The sequence below is a fragment of the Lineus longissimus genome, chromosome 15 (assembly GCF_910592395.1).
Source record: "Lineus longissimus chromosome 15, tnLinLong1.2, whole genome shotgun sequence".
Classification (NCBI taxonomy): Eukaryota; Metazoa; Nemertea; class Pilidiophora; order Heteronemertea; family Lineidae; genus Lineus; species Lineus longissimus.
Window position 1 is genome coordinate 10473779 of NC_088322.1, and position 19963 is coordinate 10493741.

Sequence of the window (19963 nt, forward strand, 5' to 3'; positions counted from 1 at the left end):
GAGTAATTATGGTGGCCAAAACCCAAGAAAAGAGTAAAAGAGATGTATTTTCTGACAAGTGTTGTCAATGAGACTATCTCTTTCAATCAATTTTACTTTCCTGTTTGGTTGGTTACATGATATGTCATTGAAATGAGTTTGCTTGGCTCTTGATAGAGGGAGCAGGGAGACAAATTGTCCTTTCCTTAGAAGTGTCATGATGACAGAGGTGGTCAGAGGTCATATCAAATGAAAATGATGACACAGAGGGTCTGAGTGGTTCCATTAAAATAGATAGGTCTTTACCCCAGATCTTTAATCTTCTTTTCTGACCATAACCTCAAACTGTTAGAAGTGGAGTGGGAATTTCAGAACCATTGAAATGACCTCAAGAGCTGTGATATAAAGACCTTTAATATTTGACATTTCTTGCGGGTGTTTGTGATGACTCATCGAGAGGGACACCCCACAGTGAATTGGTATCCCGCGCTGTGTCATTTTGTTGTCCTATGTTTTGATTGGTTGGTAGGGATTAGACGTCCACTTTAAAATAGCATGAAAATATTTTGGGGAACACCTGAAGATGGTTTCAAAGAAATCAGTTTTAACTTAGTCAACATTCGGGCATGTGTCTTGAGAAGTTTTAGAGAAATCTGAATTGAAATTTTGAAAATGCGGGATAAACCGCGGGAGAGGTTTACCTTTTGTACATGGTTTGAACTCCAAGGTGAGTCTTGTTGATGGTCTGTAGAGATAATATTGACTTTTTGTTGGAGGTCTGCCCTGGAGGATGTGGGTATCTCTGATGAGATCAGGCTGTAAATGAAAGTATGTAGCGCTGGTGTGAGCGTGGTGGGCCATGGGGGCTTTCAAGGCCAGGACCACAATGGTTATATACTCATAGATACATGTATGGTTGATATTAAAGAAAGTTTCCCTTACAGAATGAGACTCATCCTTAACATCGGTTGAAGCCAGGTGATACCAAGAATAGCAAAGAGGACCAACAGATACTAAAATACATTTTAAATTTCAGTTTGTCTCATAACATCATTGTAACTAAGTTGTACTCAAATGGATTTTGCCGCCATAGGCTGAAGAAAATCATTCAAATTTGTCCATCAAATTCATTTTGTGACAAATCTTGATGTCTCCTCCTCTGTCTCTTTTCAGTGAGTCAAGAGCATCGTGATGCTCTCAAGCGTATGGAAGAGAAGCCACAGCGACCATCACTGACAGCTGGAAAACTCTTCGGTAAGTCGACAGAGGGTCACCCTCTCCCTCAAAACCAGGGCACTGTACATTCATTGGTGGATCCAGGGAGAGGCATAGAGGGGTGCGGCTTACCAGAACATTCTTTTGAAGTTGACCTTTATCTTCTTCCTCTGTGTTTGGAATTTTAATATGCACGCTAGACAGTCGGTCCATTTCGGTAACAAAGTCGCTGTCCTAGAGAGTTCCGGCCACCACAGAGCTTTGCGGTCAGGACAGTGTCCTTTGGCCAGTATTCCTCCTCATTCTTCATAAAGGGAGCAGGTCTGAAGCAAGTTAGAAATTGAACTTGAATGGCTACCATCATGACCCAAAAAACACCAGGGTGCTCCTTCTTTATCTGTGGCACCCTCTTGGATCCGCCTTTTAACTTCCCGAAGTATTTCTCAAAATAAGACTTGAGTGCCAAATTTCATTGCTTAGCAAAAACTACCAAGGTGTGATTCTTCCCAAAGAGAAGAGGACTGGATGTTCTGATTTATTGATAGAGAAATGTGATCGGAGTATTTTTATCCACATAGGTGGATTGAAAAGTGTATATTAGTCAGCTTCCATTTCATGATGTTTAAGATTCATCTAGCTGGTCTTGGTGCAAATTTAAGAAAAAAATTGAAAGTGTTTAGATGGAGTACATGTATGGCCATACGTCTGTGGTTACCATGGATCTTGTAATACCAAGAATTAATATAGACTATCTTGGTCATACCCAGTAGGCCATGTCAGAAGCTGCTTTAGTTAGGTACTTATCAAGATCATTCTATACCTTACCATGTTATAACTCAGTAAAAAACTCATTAAAATCTGTTTATATCATGTGTGATTAGGAAGCAGGGCCATACCTTGTGGCTAGTTACCACCATGACCACAGGTCTTGTAATGAAGGGTTAAACGTTAACCACATCTGTTCCTGTTACTACAGGTGATTTTTACCTGGGTCAGGTGTGAATCTGTCTGCCTCTCCTGGTGTCTTTACACCTGTTTAATCTTGGCATGGTGATGGATATAAGGCAGAGGACATGGGCAATTAGTTTTCTTTCGAACAAAAATCCTGCTCTAAATCTCCTTGAAACTGAAGTCCGACTGCTACTACATGTTTGGAACTTGTATGGGCTGGGCCTTATCTTTTGCCGGGACAGGTCCAAGACTCCAAGAGGGGGTATCTAGCCCTAACTTTTCAGGTTTCAAATTACATGATCTGTTTTATGGGTCATGAGTTTTTGGTACTTAAAACACTTTAACTCAAAAGTTCTGTCACAAATTCACAACACCATCATCAGAAAAATGGGTTAACCCCAAGAAGTGCAGTGTAATATGTACAACCCTTCTATTTTCACTCCCTTTGCCTTTCTCTTTTCACCTCTATTTATAGTTTTAACGATTTCCTTTCTAAACATTTCAGAAAAGAAGAAAACTGACAAGAAGATCAAGCCATACTTCACCACCAAGCCCAGGAAGTGCTACATTGAGGAGGGCAATTGTGCCAAGTTCCAGTGCGCCTTCGCTGGAGAACCTACCCCTGAACTTGCCTGGGAGTGGGAGGGAACCAAGATCTCACCCGGAGGCCGATATCAGGTACGAGCCCTATTCATGGGTAGACACTGGCACGGGATGCCTGACCTTGTGTGGGTGTGTGACTGGATCAGATCACAAAGCAGCACATTTCAGTTGAGGGTTGTCAGATTTGTCCGGAATGAAAAATCAGAATTGTCAGAACCTATTGACATGACCATACATTTTAAAGCTCTCAGTAAACTGTTCCTGATGGTAATCAGCACTTATTCATTTATTTTCGCACAAAATCATATTTTCTGTAGTTTCTACAAAATTTGTGTCTTATTTCAGATCTACAAAACCGAGAACTTCTCCTACCTAGAGATCACAGACATTACAGCTGGTGATGAGGGAACAATAATGAGCAAAGTCTCCAATGTGGCAGGACAAGCGCAAGCATCTGCACCACTCACTGTGAAAGGTAAGGCACAGAGTCAAGAGCACACTCCTTCCGATATTTCCCTATAGTCCATAACTTTTCACACTCTAGTGTCAGGGCCCTCGCATGAATTTTTTTCTCTATTTCGATCTTGGAACTGACTCTTGAGAGATTTACGGATGACCAAGAGAGAGATTTATCTGTTATATTGACTTCCGAGAAGAAAATTGAATATTGATATCAGCAGAAAGTCATTAGGGAGTTACCTTATACATTTCTGATATTATGAAATCAATAGGGTGGACATGTCCAATTACGTCAACCTGCCGTGTCCTTAGTACAAACAAAGATAGAGTTGTCCTAATGTCTCCTTGATACAGATGTTGCCCAGCTTATGCTTGTGTTTTGGAGGTTGAACTGAAATGCATTAAACTTAAGTATTGGAAAGTGATGCACGATGCCGGCCGATGATGATCGATGTCAATTTCCTTATTTCGGATCTCTATCCTTGATCCTGTATTTTGACAGCATGCTGTAACGAATCTGCCTATCTCTTGTTTCAGCTCTACCCAAGCCTAAACTGAAGAAGCCAACAGCACCCAAGTTCCTGACCCCACTCGAGGACCCATTTGAGGTGGCTGAAGGAGAGGGAGCGATCTGGGAGTGTGAAGTCATCGGTGAGTGACCATATTTGTGCAATAAAAAGAAATTTTCACAAATACTTCTGTGCAGAGCTTTTCAGTGAACAGAGTCTGACTCCAAATGCATTACAATGACTGTGTCGCCATTGTAGGTCTCGGAAGAGGCATAGGCACTATCGGTTACCAAGGAGCTACTCATACAGTGCTCACTTGTGCGCATGACCAGACCAAGCTAAAGCGGCCACCAGACCAGGATTTCAAGAACCCATGACCCTATATATTATTTCCTTGCCTGGGCACTCCATACTAAACGAGTCATGTGCTAAGGCCAACTATCCTATTCCTATTCTGACAACCCACAAAAGCATAAATTGTAGTTAACCTGGCAAGTAGATTCTTCCTGCTGCAGTTCGTATAAGTCATGAATAGAATTGCATGTTAATTCACCAGTGGACAAATACAGGACTGGGCTGATTTGATCAAAATCATGAGGAAAAAAACGCCAACTTCCTGGATGTCAGCCCATAGACTTCTGCAAAGTTATTGAAGTTTACAATGCAACAATGTTCGTATTTTTCAAACGGAACAAAATGTGTTCCTTTTATGTCCCTGTTATTACTTCCTCGTTTTAAAGTGCCACAATAACAATTTTGATTGTGCTTCCCTAGATTGATTCTGACAGATTACTGTTGGTGTGTTAATTCAGTATCGAGCTTAGTTATAACCGAGAAGCCCTCTATATCACAGCAGTCTTTGCTATCAGTACGACCAACAAGTGATCAGTATGGTACTCAGTTCTGGAAAGTCTAACACCAGCCTACATTTATTGGGCCCCTTGTCTTCAGATTCGGGTTTTAGTATATCATAGCTTCGTTGTTCTCGAAATTCTAACGTGTCTTCACCTTTTCCAGGTCTTCCGGAGCCAGTCATCTCTTGGTACCGTGAGGGCAAGATCCTACCGCTCTCTAGCGACTATCGTCAGAACTACGATGGGAAGCGGGCATGGTTAGAAATGGACGAGATATTCCCTGAAGATGAAGGCTTGATTGCCTGTGTTGCCAAGAGCGACCTTGGAGAGTCAAGGTCGGAGAGTCAGCTCAAGGTCATAGGTATGACAGTGCATTATGTTTTCAGTGCTTTGCATTCTTTCGCTGATTTATTTCCTTCCAAAGGTCTACATGTATTTGGTTGTTTCATTTATCTCGCGATTGCCATTGACATTTGATTTTAGTTGTGTCGTTTTTGGTGTGGTGGATGAAAATGGAGGGGGGGAAATCAAGAAGAAGTGCCTGTGAAGTGCATTTGAGAAAGGATTCAAGCAAGTCTGCTGTGGCCTTGTAATCAGTGTAATGATTCAAATGACCACTGTAAGATCATTTTAGTACCTCTGCTGACCATATAATCTCTTGCTTCCAGTTGCCAAGGGCAGCGAGAAGACACCACCGACCTTCACCAAACAACTCAAGGGCATGATAGTTGCCGACGGTGACAAATTAGTCATGGAATGCACTGTGGCCGGGAATCCTGAACCCAGCATCAAGTGGTTGAAGGGAAAAGAAGAACTCAAATCAACCACAGATTTCCAACTCTCATTTGACGGAACGACGGCAAGATTGGACGTTGCCGAGGTTTTCACCGAGGATGACGGCCAATACACCTGTGTTGCTACAAATCCAGTCGGGGAAGCCAGAACCAGTGCACGAGTTACCGTCACAGAAGCGCCCAAGGAACAGCCACCGAAATTTACCAAGGAGTTAGAAGACACTGTTGTCGACGATGGGGACAAGGTTGAAATGGCCGTCAAACTTCAAGGTAAGGAAGGTTTTATTGAAGGATTTAAAGAAGTGTCAGGTTTTGTTGAATTTTTTCTCCATTTTGATGTGTCATTGTGAAACTGAGTGTCCCTTATCTCCCATTGCCAACCGGGAGGAATGATTTTCCATCTTGCCGCGTGTTGTCTGCCAAATTGCTGCAACAATGTGGGTTGCTCTGCCATACCTACACTATTCAGAATAAGAGTAACATGAACTTTATAAAAATCTCTCATTCTCATGATGAATATTTTGGCAATTTTCAAATTGTCTCATTCTAAGTCTACCTGTACTGATTGACATTCTGTCCGGATATGGTGTCACGCGTCAAGTTGGAAAATTGCTTCTCTAGGCCGATTGTAGTGTCTCTTCCCACAGCACAGTGTGCCCCTGCTGTTCTCAACGGACCCCTGTCTCAACTTAGCCTGTTCTGTTAAACTTCCATTCATTTTCTCCCCAGTCCTTATCTCAAAACTCGATGTAGACATGTGTACGGTCCAGAGTATCAATTGCCCTCTTTTGCCAATTCGAGAAGCTTAGGTTCTTCTCATGCTTTCTAAAATAGTGGCAGTCCTGTTTTGTTGGGTTTTTTAATTGTCTTTGTACCTATTTGCATAGATTACACCCATACATTTTTTTTTCAATGTAGCAGTTTAGAAGAAAAGGCAGAATTTTCTAATGTTTTATTCATGTGTTGTCTGTCTGTTCAGTGTACTGCCTTTACAATGTCGACTGGTTCTTCAACAGTAAGTCAGTCGCCACATGTCTGCAACTGTGTCACGTCTAGATTGTACGGCGCATACGGGCGACTTAACGGAGAGCAGTGTTCAGTTAATTGGAGACAGAGCAATCGAAAATTACTTGTCTGGGTAAACTGACCAGTCAGCTATGCAGGTTTCTGTCGATTTGCTATCTTTTTAGTTGCCTGTATGCAGTGCATTTTCGCACATGGGCAACTAAACAGCAGAGAGCGACTGGCCAGAAATTTTCTTCCTTCATCTGAGTAGTCAGTTTCCTGATTGACAATCAGCAATGTCCTATTGCTCTGCCTGTCTCAAATGCATTTATGTCGCTCGTGTGCGCTGTACTGTACATGTAGTGCATACTCGGGCATTTGACATGAAATAATGAACTAAAGTAACACTAGCGACGGGCCTGATACTAATTGTAATGATGTTTAAGTACTAAGTACTAGGCACTGACTCTGACCTCATGGAGAGGCCTAAAGAATGCGTTAGCGTGGGCCGTAAGAGGGAGAGAAAGTCATAAACTATTGGCATTTTGATATGCTCCATTTGCGTTGAGCAATGCTAGTCCATATGTATGTCATTCTGTAGTCCGTGTGGCATACCTATCTAGTCTTGTTCTATAGTTGACTAGTTCCGATAGCATGAATAAACTGGCCTGTCAAGGAAAATTTCAATATACAGGGCGTCCCAGAAAAGAGTTGAATAGTGTCCAATAGGGTAGCAACAAAAACTATGGCTCCCCTACATGCCATTCACTGTTAACTGGTGTGTTGCATTTCATTGAGTTTTGCAGTGACTTGTTCATGTCAGATGACCACAAAAAATACATGCCATCCTTTCTAGGACACCCTGTAGTCCCATTCCAAACACTATTTCACAAAGAAAGCATACGTACTTATAATTCTTTCTAATTCTAGTATTAGAATTGAATTGTATTTGATACCTGGGAATAAAGTTAGGGTTGAACCGACTACACTTAGAACCTAGCTCTTGCACTAGACCTCAATTTGTTATTACCTAGTGTGTGTATCATTGCATGTGTTCTATTCTAGAGGTCTTTGTTCTTTCTATTTCTTGGGTGACACCTCAGACCTTTCGCACGGTTTCTGCACCATTGGTCACCAATGGAGCATTTCTGATTACCACTGGAACCCCATTGGATTTCCTCTGGAGGGTCACTGGTTACCTCCAGAACACTAATGGAACTGATTACAAATTGATTTACAGCATGAAACCTTTGAAACACCCTTGGTGCAGAGCACTGGATTTACAATTAGAAAACTTAGAGATACCTGTGGCATAAACCACTGGAGGTCTCTGGGATACTTTGGAAAACCACTGGGTGGTGAGGGGTTTTTCAAGTCCAACTATTTTGGCATTCCTGACCCAAATCCTGATTAAATAGAGTCTACTTGTGTGCCATTTGTTACCACTGGAATACCACTGGAATACCACTGGTTACAACTGGGACACCACAGGTTATTACAAGTAGAACATCACTGTCAGCAACTCCACACTTCTGTTCCATTAGTTTTAGCCCCCTTTGGGAGTGCACCAAGAAAAAGAAAGTTCTGTCCTCCACTCCACGTGTGCATGTCCTCCTCATATTCCCTCCTTTCTAGGCACCCCTCCTCTTGACGTGTTCTGGGTTCGACAAAACAAAGAGCTGCCGTCAAACGATCCCGATTTTATACAGACCCACGTTACGGGAAATATGCATAAATTAACGCTGTCAAAGGCATCTACGGGAGACACAGGGTTTTATGCGTGCGAAGTTGTCAATGATTTTGGACAAGCTTTTACCGAGTGCAAATTGATTGTAAGACCAAAAGGTAAAGTTTTTAGCGGAGTTTTTCACAGCGATTTTTAACAAGAGTAAATGACCATTTTAACAATAAAATAAAGCAGTTTTTTAAATATCAACAAAAGCATGACCATCCATTAGATTTTGATTGAACCATGGACCTCATGCCTGCCAGTTAGACAACCGCGCCACTACACCACCTATTAAACTCCAAGACACCATGACTGACTTCCCTTTATGTTTTTTGCAGACATTGAGGGTTTGACGCCACCAGAATTCGTCGAGAAGCCAAAGTCGATTCAGATTGAGGAAGGTCTGTGCTCGAGGCTGACATGTGAGGTGAAGGGTGACCCTGCTCCTTTGGTGCGGTGGACCAAGGACGGCAAGGATCTCACTGGCTCTAATAGCCGATTCAAGGTACGTATAGATGACATTGGCACGCCTGTGTCGAAAGGGTGCCGCAGCCTGGCCATTTTCATCCCAGATATACGTTACATCAACAATTTATAAGGCGAGCTTATATATTTTGGTAATATTTAAGGTCACTGAGCTGCAGGCTGATTTGAGGAATTGAGTTGTTTCATTTAATCTCGTGCCTTGGTACATTGCCAAACACATTAAGAGGAGCTCATGCCATCTGTTGGTGCTGAAATGAACAAGTTTCACTCCAGGTTAGCCAGGTCGCCTAGAAATTTTTCAATCTAATCGCATTTCTATAATATCTCCATCTTCGACATTACAGATCACCAGCGAAGGCAGCATCCACACATTTGAAATCACAACGACATTAGCGACAGATGCGGGCCGCTACGGCTGCATTGCCGAGAACAGCGTCGGTCAGGCCAAGTGCCAGTGCAGCATGAAAGTGGAGGAAATCTCAGACGAAGAACACACGCATAAAGACTTCCGGGCGTTATTGAAATCCCGGCCGAGCCTCCAAGAAAAACTCAGTCAGGATTCCACAGATTCAGAAGAAAAGGAGGTCGAACAACATGACTTCAGAGAAGTTTTGACATCGCATATAGAACCTCAATTGAAGAAGAAACCGGGATTTGTTACGCATCTTGTGGACCAGGTTGCCAGGGAGGGGAGCGAGGTTGTGTTCGAGGTTGAGATCGAGGGCGTACCTGAGCCGACGATAGAATGGAAATGCAATAAGAAAACGATAAAGGTACGCCCGACGAAACTGATCCAATATTGCATTCTTTTAACTATCACGTGAAGTGTGTGAATTCTTATGTAGAGTGTGAATAATCAAAGACCTCTTCAAATAGTTGAAACTATATGAAGAACCAGTTCGCTTTAAATCTTACTAAAAGTGAGGTTCTCTAACTTTTGCAGGAATCGAAATACTTCAAGATGTCGTACAGCAACAACAAAGCCAAACTAGTCATTGCTGAAGCCTACCCAGAGGATGAAGGAATCTACACCTGCACGGCCAAGAATAGCTCCGGCACTGCCACCGAGAACTGTGATCTTGTCTGCAAAGGTTAGGAAATACGACTATTGACAAAAAGTCAAATACAACAGATACTTGTCTAATTGTTGTGTGAAATAAGAGCCGTTGAGCAGTTATCCCTTATCAGTAATGTTGCTTTGTAGTGACTTATATTTATCGCTTTATATGGAGCTCACCAATATTGAAACGTTGTATGAGAAGACATGTATCACTTTTCTCTCAGGACTCTGTTTTTTCATTAAGAAGTTTCAAGTTGATAGAATGAAAAGTCTGTTAATCTCGCAATATATAGAGTTCCAGTAGTTTCCATTAAGGCCCTAACTTGATTTTGTGGCATCAAAGTTTTCAAAATCATGACATATGACAAACCCTGAAAATGTTTAACGATTTGTTTTCAGAGGGATCTGGTGCTGCCTCCACCAAGAAGAGCAAAGAGGGTGCCGGTCCTGCCACCGCCCCCGTTATCGAAGACCCGCCAAAAAACATTTCAATCTTAAAAGGCAAAAAAGCCGTGCTCAAAGCTGTGTTCAATAGCGAGTCCACACCCGAGATCAAATGGATGAGGAACGGTGAAAAAATTGTGCCCAGCGACCGAATCAAAATAGACAATATTCGTGATAAGACGACTTTGACAATCAGGGAGTGTGAACAAAATGACATTGCGAAATATACGGTGAAGTTGGAGAATGATGCAGGTGTTGTGACGGCGTCTGCTTCTATCAATGTGGAGGGTGAGTAGATATTGACGACTATCAAATTTGTCGGTTTCTTATGGTGTAGTTTGGAGAAGATTTAGGAAAAGTTATAATTTATCCAAAAATAATGTTTTTCATGATGAGAATGGTGATAACAAAAGATGCTCATTGGGAGTTTTTCAATGAATAGTTAAGTCAAAAAGGTTTGGAAAATCTTCAATTATAGATCCAAACAGGTGACATTCTCTTGAGAAACCTAGATTAACCTACATTTTAATGCCCATTTTATCCAGTGTAAAACCCAGTATTGTGATATGCCGCTGTTTTCTGACATTCCCTTCAAAAGATTGCAAGGCATGTGAAGTCATGTAAGGTACTGCTGAAGGATGCAAGTAATGTCTTAGGTGGGTCATGACATAAAAACAAAGTGTTGAGAGTTAAATGATGTTATATCAAGAGTGTCGGCGCTAATTTCCCAAATTGCTGCATGTTTGCATCTGGTTTGCCTTTCTATCTTTGAAAAAAGCGCATCATCATCCTCTGTCCTTTTCCACAGACATTCCTGAACCTCCTTTTGGTAAGCCCTCTTGCTCAAAGATTGCCAAATCCTCACTAGTCTTGACATGGTCCGGCCCAACGTACGATGGTGGCTGCTCGGTCAACAACTACAAAGTCGAGATGACGCTCAGTGAGAAGTTTAAGGACAATTGGAAGGTGCTGACCTCTAACTGCAGGGTGAGTATATAGCTGAAGTACACAGTTTATTATTAGCCTATCATAACAAAATAGGCCTACTCAAACTATACATGGGTGCGATTGTGAGTTAATCAGCATGCTTCTTTTCAAAACGAGATCCACAAAACGTTACAGAAGTAATGAAATAGATCTACAAACTAAACCAATCCCGGTGAATTACATTTTCGACTTATGCTTATTCTGACTCATTCCACCCGCAGAGCACGTCCTACCATGTGAAAGACCTCGAGGCCAACAGGACGTACAAGTTCCGTGTAATGGCCGAGAACAAACATGGCTTCAGCAAGGCGTCGGATGAGTCTGACCCCGTCCTCGTTGGAGAGAGGAAAGAATCTGCAGCTACTGTCGATGAGGATGATAGTAAGTAGAATTAATTATTCATCTTTCAGGTAAATTTGGTTTTGATAACAGCATCCTTTATATTTGACTTTTAATTTGATCGAAAATGGCATTCGTATCTGTTGTTGTTTTTTTCTGATCTGTCAACGCAAATTCCTGCATTGTCGGGGTAGGACTGTATAATTACTCAACTCTAACTCTTGTAATTCAATAAAACTGTCTATATTCATCTTCTCATCATAATATTCAGGTTTCTTTTCTTCATGTGCTCACAGCATCTCAGATGTCCTCCATCATTTTTTCTCAACACACTCCCCCCAGTGCTGCCACCTATGCTAATTACCTTGAACTACAGTGTGTCCCAAAAAACTAAACTTATACAGGTTGTCCCAATGCGACATACTCCCCTCTGAAATCTGAGCACCGAAAATTTCACGCTTACTGCAACACTGGCTAAAATATTGAAACGAATTATGCGAAATACCAACTGGCAAATATCGCTTGAACTATTCTCTCTACTCGTACTCCACAATTCGAATAAAGTATTTACTAAGTGAACGAAACCCTTAGTTGTATTTTCTTGTATATGTTGTAGTTCTCAATGCTCATAGAATGTCTCTAGTCACAATACTCCACTAACATTGGCTAATCTGGATCTGAATCGCTTTCAACATCCTCTGGCACAATGGTGGTCTCCAATAGCCTCAGCTTCTGTACTGGACGTCTCATCAATCCCGATTTCGTCTTCACCAGTACTGAGCGCACAAGACCGTCTCGTCCTGGAAAGATCTCCTCCACTCTTCCAAGCTTCCAATCCAGCTTCCTGGTGTTGTCCTCAGCGACTAGAACAACGTCTCCCTCATGAAGGTTATCTCGAACCTCAGTCCACTTCCTCAGTTGGTTCAGCTCAGTCAAATACTCCTTCGTCCATCGATTCCAAAAGATCCTTGACAGGTGCTGATTATAGGCCCATCTCTTGCTCACTGCGACGGTAGTATGGCCTGCCAATGAGGCATCAGGCAGAACTTGTAGGCTCCGGCCAATCATCAGGTGTCCTGGAGTGATAGGCGACCAATCCTCTTTGTCTGCAGAGACACTAGTCAGGGGTCTAGAATTCAGTTGTGCTTCGATGTCCGAGAGTACAGTCTGCATCTCAAGGTATGTCAGGTGTGCTTTCCGAAGCACTCTCCTCAGTGGTTTCTTGACGCTTTGCACGAGTCTCTCATAGAATCCTCCGTGCCATGGGGCTCTCTCCGTGATAAAACGCCATGTTATTCCCTTTCCTGTTATCTCCTCATTAAGCTTGTTCTTTCCATTCTTCTGTTTGTAAAGAATCCTCAGCAAGGTGTCTGCCTTTTTGAATGTCTTTGCGTTGTCAGAGAGAATGAATACACATTTCCCTTTGCGATTCATCATGCGCTGCAGCCCAGCCATGAACTCTTCTGTAGTAAGATCTGGTGTGAGTTCCAGGTGCACTCCTCTAGTCACCATACACGTGAAGATCAGAATGTAAGCCTTCGTTGTCTCATCTCTGGACATCTTAACGTATAAAGGTCCTGCATAGTCTAATCCTATGTGCGTGAAAGGAAGACTCATGCTCACTCTTTCCACAGGCAGCGGCGCCATCTTTTGCTCAATCTCCTCTGGATCCTTACAAGCCTTGCACTTGTGAAGAATGCGTCTCACTTCCTGTCTCCCATGAATAAGCCAGTACTTGTTTCTCAAGAAAGCCAGGGTTTGTGCTGGTCCTGTGTGTAGGTTAATCTGGTGGTAGTACAGAACTAACTTATCCACAAATCGGTTGTGAGCAGGCAAGATGATGGGATGCTTAGTTTCCTCCGGCAATGGGGCGTAATGAAGACGACCTCCCACTCGCATCACTTGATCCTTCTCGTCCCACTCTGGGCTCAATGGAGCCAGTTTACTCTCCATGGTGACTTGTCGTCCGGCTTTCAATTCCTCAATATCCTCCTGATACTTGAGCGATTGAGCCCATCTGATCCAGTGCAGCTCCTCCTGACGTCTGTCATTGAGAGTTGTTCCTGGAATGCTTTTCTCCTTGTCAGTTTCTCTCCCCTCGTTTTGATCTCTCCCCTCCTTTCGGGACCTATGGATCCTAATCCAACTCCTCGCTCTGCTCATTACCCTGATGAACTTCTGGTATGATGAGAATTTCTCAATGTATTTCTCAGCAGCAGCAATATCCGTCTTGGCTACAGCAGCAATACCAATCTGACGAAGTTTGGGCTTGGCTTTCGAGTCAGCTATTTCCTCATCCTCCTTCTTGCTCTTCTCTTGTTCTGGCCACTGTTCTTCACTTTCAGTCAGGAAGGATGGACCATTCCACCACAATGAAGATTCAACCAGATTCTCAGCAGTAAGTCCTCGGGAACAAAGATCCGCAGGGTTCCATTTTCCTGGAACATGTCTCCAGTTGCAGGGTGGCACTAAGTTCTGAATCTCAGCTACTCTGTTTGCGACAAATGTTTGCCATTTGTATGGTGGCTTGCTTAACCAGTGTGTGACAACCTTGGAATCTGTCCAGCAATTCACTGAAGCAATCGGAAGCTTGAGCTCTCTTTCCACATACTTTGTTAACCTTGCTGTCACCAGTGATGCCATGAGCTCCAGTTCCGGGATGCTCCTCCTCTTTCCCAGGGGTGCTACTCTGGTCTTTGAGCTGAGTAGAGCAACGTGACGTCTCTCAGTTGAATCCTGGCTAGTCAAATAGACCACTCCTCCGTATGATGTCTCACATGCATCTCCAAAGCCGTGTAGGAAATATACTGGATCCTGGAAGTCAGCAGGCACAATACACCTCGGTATCTTGATGCTGTCCAGTAGTGTCACTTCAGATTTCCAGCGTTTCCACTCCTCCTCTATCTCCGATGGTAGCGCGTCGTCCCATCCTCCAGTTGTGACCCATGATTGTTGGAAAATTTGCTTAGCCTTGAGTACAAAGGGCGATAGCATGCCAAGTGGATCATAAATCCGATGGAGTTGTTTCAACACACTTCTCCTGGTCTCGATCTCCACATCCTCCATTTTGTCAACAAATGAGAACATGAGAACATCCTCCTTGGGTCGATATCTGACTCCCAGCGCCTTTGTTGAGATCTCTTCGCCAACCATCTTCTCTGTGAGCTCCGACGCGATGTCTTCCTTGGCAAGACCTGACAAAACTCCTGGTTTGTTGGATAGAAACTTCCTCATGTTCCATTCCGGGCTCAGAATCTCCTTCAGTCCAACTGCCAACTCCGCCACCTCATTATCCTCCTCATCTCCACTCAAAATATCATCCACGAAGATATTCTCCTCAATCTCTGCAGCAGCTTTTGGGTACTCCTCACGATGTGCCGCGACATGATCTAGCACAGTTTTGATGCTTGAGAATGGCGAAGACGTTAATCCGAAGGTGACTGTGGTCAATCTGAAAACTTCCGGCTCCTTATCCGTGTCCAAGTCTCTCCATAGGAATCTCTGGCTATCTCGATCTATCTCGTTCATACTTACCTGGAGGAACATCTTTTCGATATCCGCTATCAATGCAATTCTGTGGCGCCTGAATCGCATCAAAACTCCAGGAAGGTCAGGTTGCAGGGCAGGTCCTGGTAATAAGGTGTCGTTGAGTGATACTCCATCCCGGCCTCTCATCGATCCATCGAAGACGATTCTAACCTTTGTTGTCGTCTTGTCCTCTCTCACTACTGGATGATGGGGCAAGTACCACACACTACGATCCTCCGGCTCCTTTTCCTCACTCACTCGTTCCGCTCGACCTTTCTTGATCAACTCATTGATTTGCTCCTGGTATCTCGCTGACAATGTAGGATCCTTTTTCAGTCTCTGCTCCAGACTACCAAGTCTCCTCATTGCTTGTTGTTTGTTTGATTTCAGAATTTTATCCTTCCACTCCGGATGTTTCAACAATCCTGTCTCATAACCATCCTTGATCTTGATTGTTTTCTCCTTGTGCTGTCTCAGGGCTTCAGTCTCAAGCTCTGAGAGGTGCTGGTTTTTCTCATTTGGTAGGATCCCTATGTGCTCCGTCTCCCAGTGCTTGGTCGCGATGTCTATCTCGCTGGACAGTTGAAATGTTGAATGATTGACTGGCAACGTTGTGTGGCTTTCCTGATCAGCGGGACAGGTTCCGGACACGATCCAACCAATGTGACTCCTCTGCGCTGAAAGACTGTTTCCTGATCCAAAGACTCTCTTATCCTGTAAGATTTTCATTGAATCCTGGATTCCTAACAGAACATCCACCGATTGACGTTTTCTCGGGAACTCATCAGCTATCTGGAGGTCTCTCAGCTGTTCAATCTTTGACAAATCCTCATTGACTTCATTGATATCAGCACATGGATTTTCTAGAACATAGGCGATGATTTCGAACGTCTCTCCCTTCCATTTGGGTAGTATGCTCGACAAATGAAACTTGACTCGTTGGGTATCAAGTGTCATGACCTTTCCTCCTGCTAAGGTAAACTCTGCTGCAACTGGTTGACCATGCAGCTGCAAACTCCTTGCCATTCGCTTGCTGACAAATGTGGCTCCACTCCCTGAGTCAAAGAGAACTCGTCCATGTGCGACTGCATTCCTCGACTCCAATTTCGCTAGGCCTGTCTGTAACAGTACTTCACCATCTGTCTCTCTGGCTTTCACGAAGTAGTGGGGTGATTTCACGGTCTCCTCAGGCTTGTTACCATCTCCACTTGTCTCCTTTTCGCTCGATGTTTCCTGGTTGCTCCCAGTCTTGTTTCCTCCTTGCTTGTCGAAATGTAAGAGTGTGTGATGCTTCCTCGAGCAATTCTTACAGCTAGATGACCGACATGCATCCACAAAGTGAGTAGTCCGCAAGCAGTTGAAACATGCCTTTGACGCTTTCACTTTCTCAACTCGCTCTGACACAGGCATCGACTTCACTGTTGGACAACTTGATGAGAAGTGCCTAAGTTGACAGAATATGCACGATTCCTCCTTGTTGGGTTTCGGTGTCCTCTGAGATATCTGAAGAGCATGACCTGTAGGCTTCTTAGATTCCTTCTGGTAATCCTTAACCCACTTCTTCTCTTTCTCCTTCTCCTTCTCGGGTTTATCTCGTTTGCTTGGCTCCGTTCGCCTCGCAACCTTGACGGCATCTTGCAGCTTCTCCAAAAGAGTGTCGAAACGTATCGGTAATTCCGACGTCGTCCCCATCGACTTCTCCTCTTTGATTATCTCTCCATCCCATTTTTTGAGAAGTCCCTTTGGCAGTTTTGGTCGGACAAGGGCTGTAAAGATCCAGCTTGCCCTTACCACGTGTTTGTCATCTTCTGTTCGTTTCATGATGTAATTCCAGTTGGAATTAAGCAGGTTGTAGAGAGAATCAAGATCCTTTGCTGAGGGCGAACTGACAGCAGGCACTGCAGCAATCTCGTTCACTGCCTTCTGGATCTTTGTCAACACATCTCCGTACCTATTCTCCAAAAACTCAAGGATGTCATCTGAACTTGGATCCTTTAGTCCACTGATGAGTTTGGATACCTCTCCATCAACTAATGATATGACTATGTGGGTCTTTTCCACCTCGCTATAGCCTGGTTTTTCTAATTCAGTCTCTACCAGTTGTTTCCACTGGTCAAACAACTCGACATCACCTTTGAATTTCGGTATCTGAACATAACGCTTCTTGTGCGATAAGGTCCCTAGAATCCTTTCTAACTGATCACCAGAAATTCCTGTTTGTACTGATTCCAGGGTCTCCTTCATGGCGGCGGCAAAGTGCTCAGGTGTGAAAGTATCACTCGACTTCTCCGACGGGGTACGCCTCTCCTTCTCAGCATCCGCTTGCAGTTGTTGAACCATGGCAGAAATGTCGTAGTACTGGGTGCGATACCTCTCCTCTGACTCAGTCTCAACTCTCAAGGCTTCATCGTTCAGTTTCCCTAAATCAGGATGGAAGTCCACCTCAGTCTGTACGTCCTTCAATTCACCGTAGACCGCATTCAGCTCTTCCATGGCATTACCCGTTTTTCGCACGGCTGTCTCAAACTGGGTAACGCGATCTCCTTTGTCGTACAAGTTACATGCTTCCCTGTAATACCTTGTCACAGTGTTTTCCTGTCGAGTGTACTTCCCGCGACATATTTTGCGTTTATCACACAGTGATTGCAAGGTTGGTGGTTCACCCATGGTTGCAGTTTTACTCAAAACTCAAAACTCAAAAAACTCAGATCTCAGAGAGAATGACTGAAATAAGCACAGTAGCAATCTAAACCCTTGGAATTTCAGCCAGTTGATAAATTCCCTGTGTCAATATGACATGAACTCAACCCTGTAGTATCATGAACAGCATAGAGGGCAGCACAAGAAATTTCTCAAACCCCAGATAAACTCAGATGAAACGTTGCAAAATAGAACCTTAGGAAAAGTGTAGCTGTGAACACATGAAAGCGACAATACAAAATGGTAGCATAGAAGTTGGCTTGAAATGCAACTAAAATATGCAAGATGAATTGGCACTGCTAACACCGTACACGTTGGGTGTTATGAACTCGCAAAGTGATATTCCAAGTTTCACCAAGGCCTACTCATAAGCATGACAACGTAACAACAACTCGTGTGTTCTACTCAAGAAAGACGCAAATTCTCCACTTAACACTGATGTGGTAAACTTGCTAACACTGTAAGGTCACTCAAAACCCACAGTGAGACTCTAAACTCAACTCGATGTTGGCGTGTAGCAAGGTCAAATTACAACCTGTAACTGCAGCGAAGATTCTCAAACTCAACTCAAGTTAGTGTGCAGCAAGGTCAAATTACAACCTGTAACTGCAGCGAAGATTCTCAAGACCAAATACAGCTTTTAGTCAGAAGAAATACTCATAACTCGTAGTATGCAGTAGGTCAACTTACAACCTAAAGCATAGACTCATGTGGTGATTCTAGTACAAAGGCCTACTCAAACCTAGACTAGATGCTCAAAAACTCAAGACACAGTTACAATGTACATGTACAATGAAATCCCACAGTAAAAGGCCAACTTCTATACCAAATACTAGGCAAAGTTCATAAATTTACTCAATATCTGAAAGAGAATTCAAATATTAGTTCATGCATATCATGTGTGTGACAACAATGCACAAAGCTGGAATGTAGCAGTCCTTGGAAGATGGTGACTCGCTAACTCGGTAATGTCTCTTGGAATCAGAGGCTGGTGCTCGGTTCAAACAGTTCAGTTCATCAATGCAGCACGGCATGGACATCGGATGACCTTGAACTTGGGTGGAAGTGTTACTCGGATATTGAGCATAAATTGACGATGCTCAAAGATGACGACGATGCTAACAGCTATCGACGATTGCTCGATGTTGAGAACGACAGTTCTCACACAGGGACGAGGAACGAAGAAACTCGTTGATCGTCTGGCTTTTGAGAACACAATTACTCGACAGTGTTCTCCGACTCGACTCGTTAGACGCTCAACACACTCTTGTGTAGGATCACATCAGCCACGAATTTGGCAAATGATGTGCGAATGATGCTCATCGACGATGTACCAGCTACTCGACAATGCTGGGATGTTGAGAACACGACAACTCGACAGTGTTCTCCGACTCGGTGACTCGACGAAACTCAAGCGTTGGTGGGATCAGCAACGACAGGAATTCGACAATCCGCGACCATCGATGTGACATACAACTGGACTTTGAATGTCACTTGACTCTTCCTCAGCATGCTGCCTGTGCTCAAAGCTCACTCGGATTTGAACTGACGTGGTGTTCCAAAATCCAAGGTTGATGGAGGGACAGCACAATTAATGTTCTCTTGTCGTCTTAACGGCATCCAAATTGCAACAGCAGTCCTTCATTTGGATGATTTCAGCATGCATATGCATTTGCACTGAGCAGCATACTAGCATAGGCCAAATGCACAGGCCAACTCTGTACAAAATGTACATGGATAGCACATGGTTTCTCACTTTTTACAGTTCTCAAATGTCACCTCACTGCTCCACTATCCGGTCGGTAAGAGACCTAATGTCGGGGTAGGACTGTATAATTACTCAACTCTAACTCTTGTAATTCAATAAAACTGTCTATATTCATCTTCTCATCATAATATTCAGGTTTCTTTTCTTCATGTGCTCACAGCATCTCAGATGTCCTCCATCATTTTTTCTCAACACACTCCCCCCAGTGCTGCCACCTATGCTAATTACCTTGAACTACAGTGTGTCCCAAAAAACTAAACTTATACAGGTTGTCCCAATGCGACATGCATCAAGTCCTTCCAAGACTGCATGATGAAAAGAAACCACCCACCAGCCTCTGATGTCATGATCAAGAAATCCTGACACTGCATTGAATTACCTTCATAGTCCAGTCAGAATATGAAAACCTCATTCAATCCTAAAGTCTCTTTGGCTAATTCCCCTTATAAGCTCTCTTTGGCTGATTCCCCTGAAGGTCTCTTTGGCTGATTTGGCATATGTTTCAACAGAACAGTTCAATACTACGCCAATAAAACCTTCAGTTGCAATTGAC

The 19963-nt window shown here is 43.4% G+C and overlaps 1 protein-coding gene across 1 annotated transcript in view; it reads left to right on the top strand.

Annotated features, from left to right (window-relative positions):
- Window positions 1-19963, top strand: part of LOC135499476 (titin-like) — a 119945-nt gene that overhangs the window by 92226 nt on the left and 7756 nt on the right. Inside the window, exons 121-133 of the mRNA XM_064790236.1 lie at window positions 1153-1233; window positions 2651-2823; window positions 3094-3223; window positions 3745-3858; window positions 4734-4931; window positions 5239-5634; window positions 8005-8214; window positions 8437-8603; window positions 8929-9357; window positions 9528-9675; window positions 10044-10376; window positions 10897-11075; window positions 11297-11456. Of these exons, the coding sequence (XP_064646306.1) occupies window positions 1153-1233; window positions 2651-2823; window positions 3094-3223; window positions 3745-3858; window positions 4734-4931; window positions 5239-5634; window positions 8005-8214; window positions 8437-8603; window positions 8929-9357; window positions 9528-9675; window positions 10044-10376; window positions 10897-11075; window positions 11297-11456 (2718 nt within the window). The remainder of the gene's footprint in view (window positions 1-1152; window positions 1234-2650; window positions 2824-3093; window positions 3224-3744; window positions 3859-4733; window positions 4932-5238; window positions 5635-8004; window positions 8215-8436; window positions 8604-8928; window positions 9358-9527; window positions 9676-10043; window positions 10377-10896; window positions 11076-11296; window positions 11457-19963) is intronic.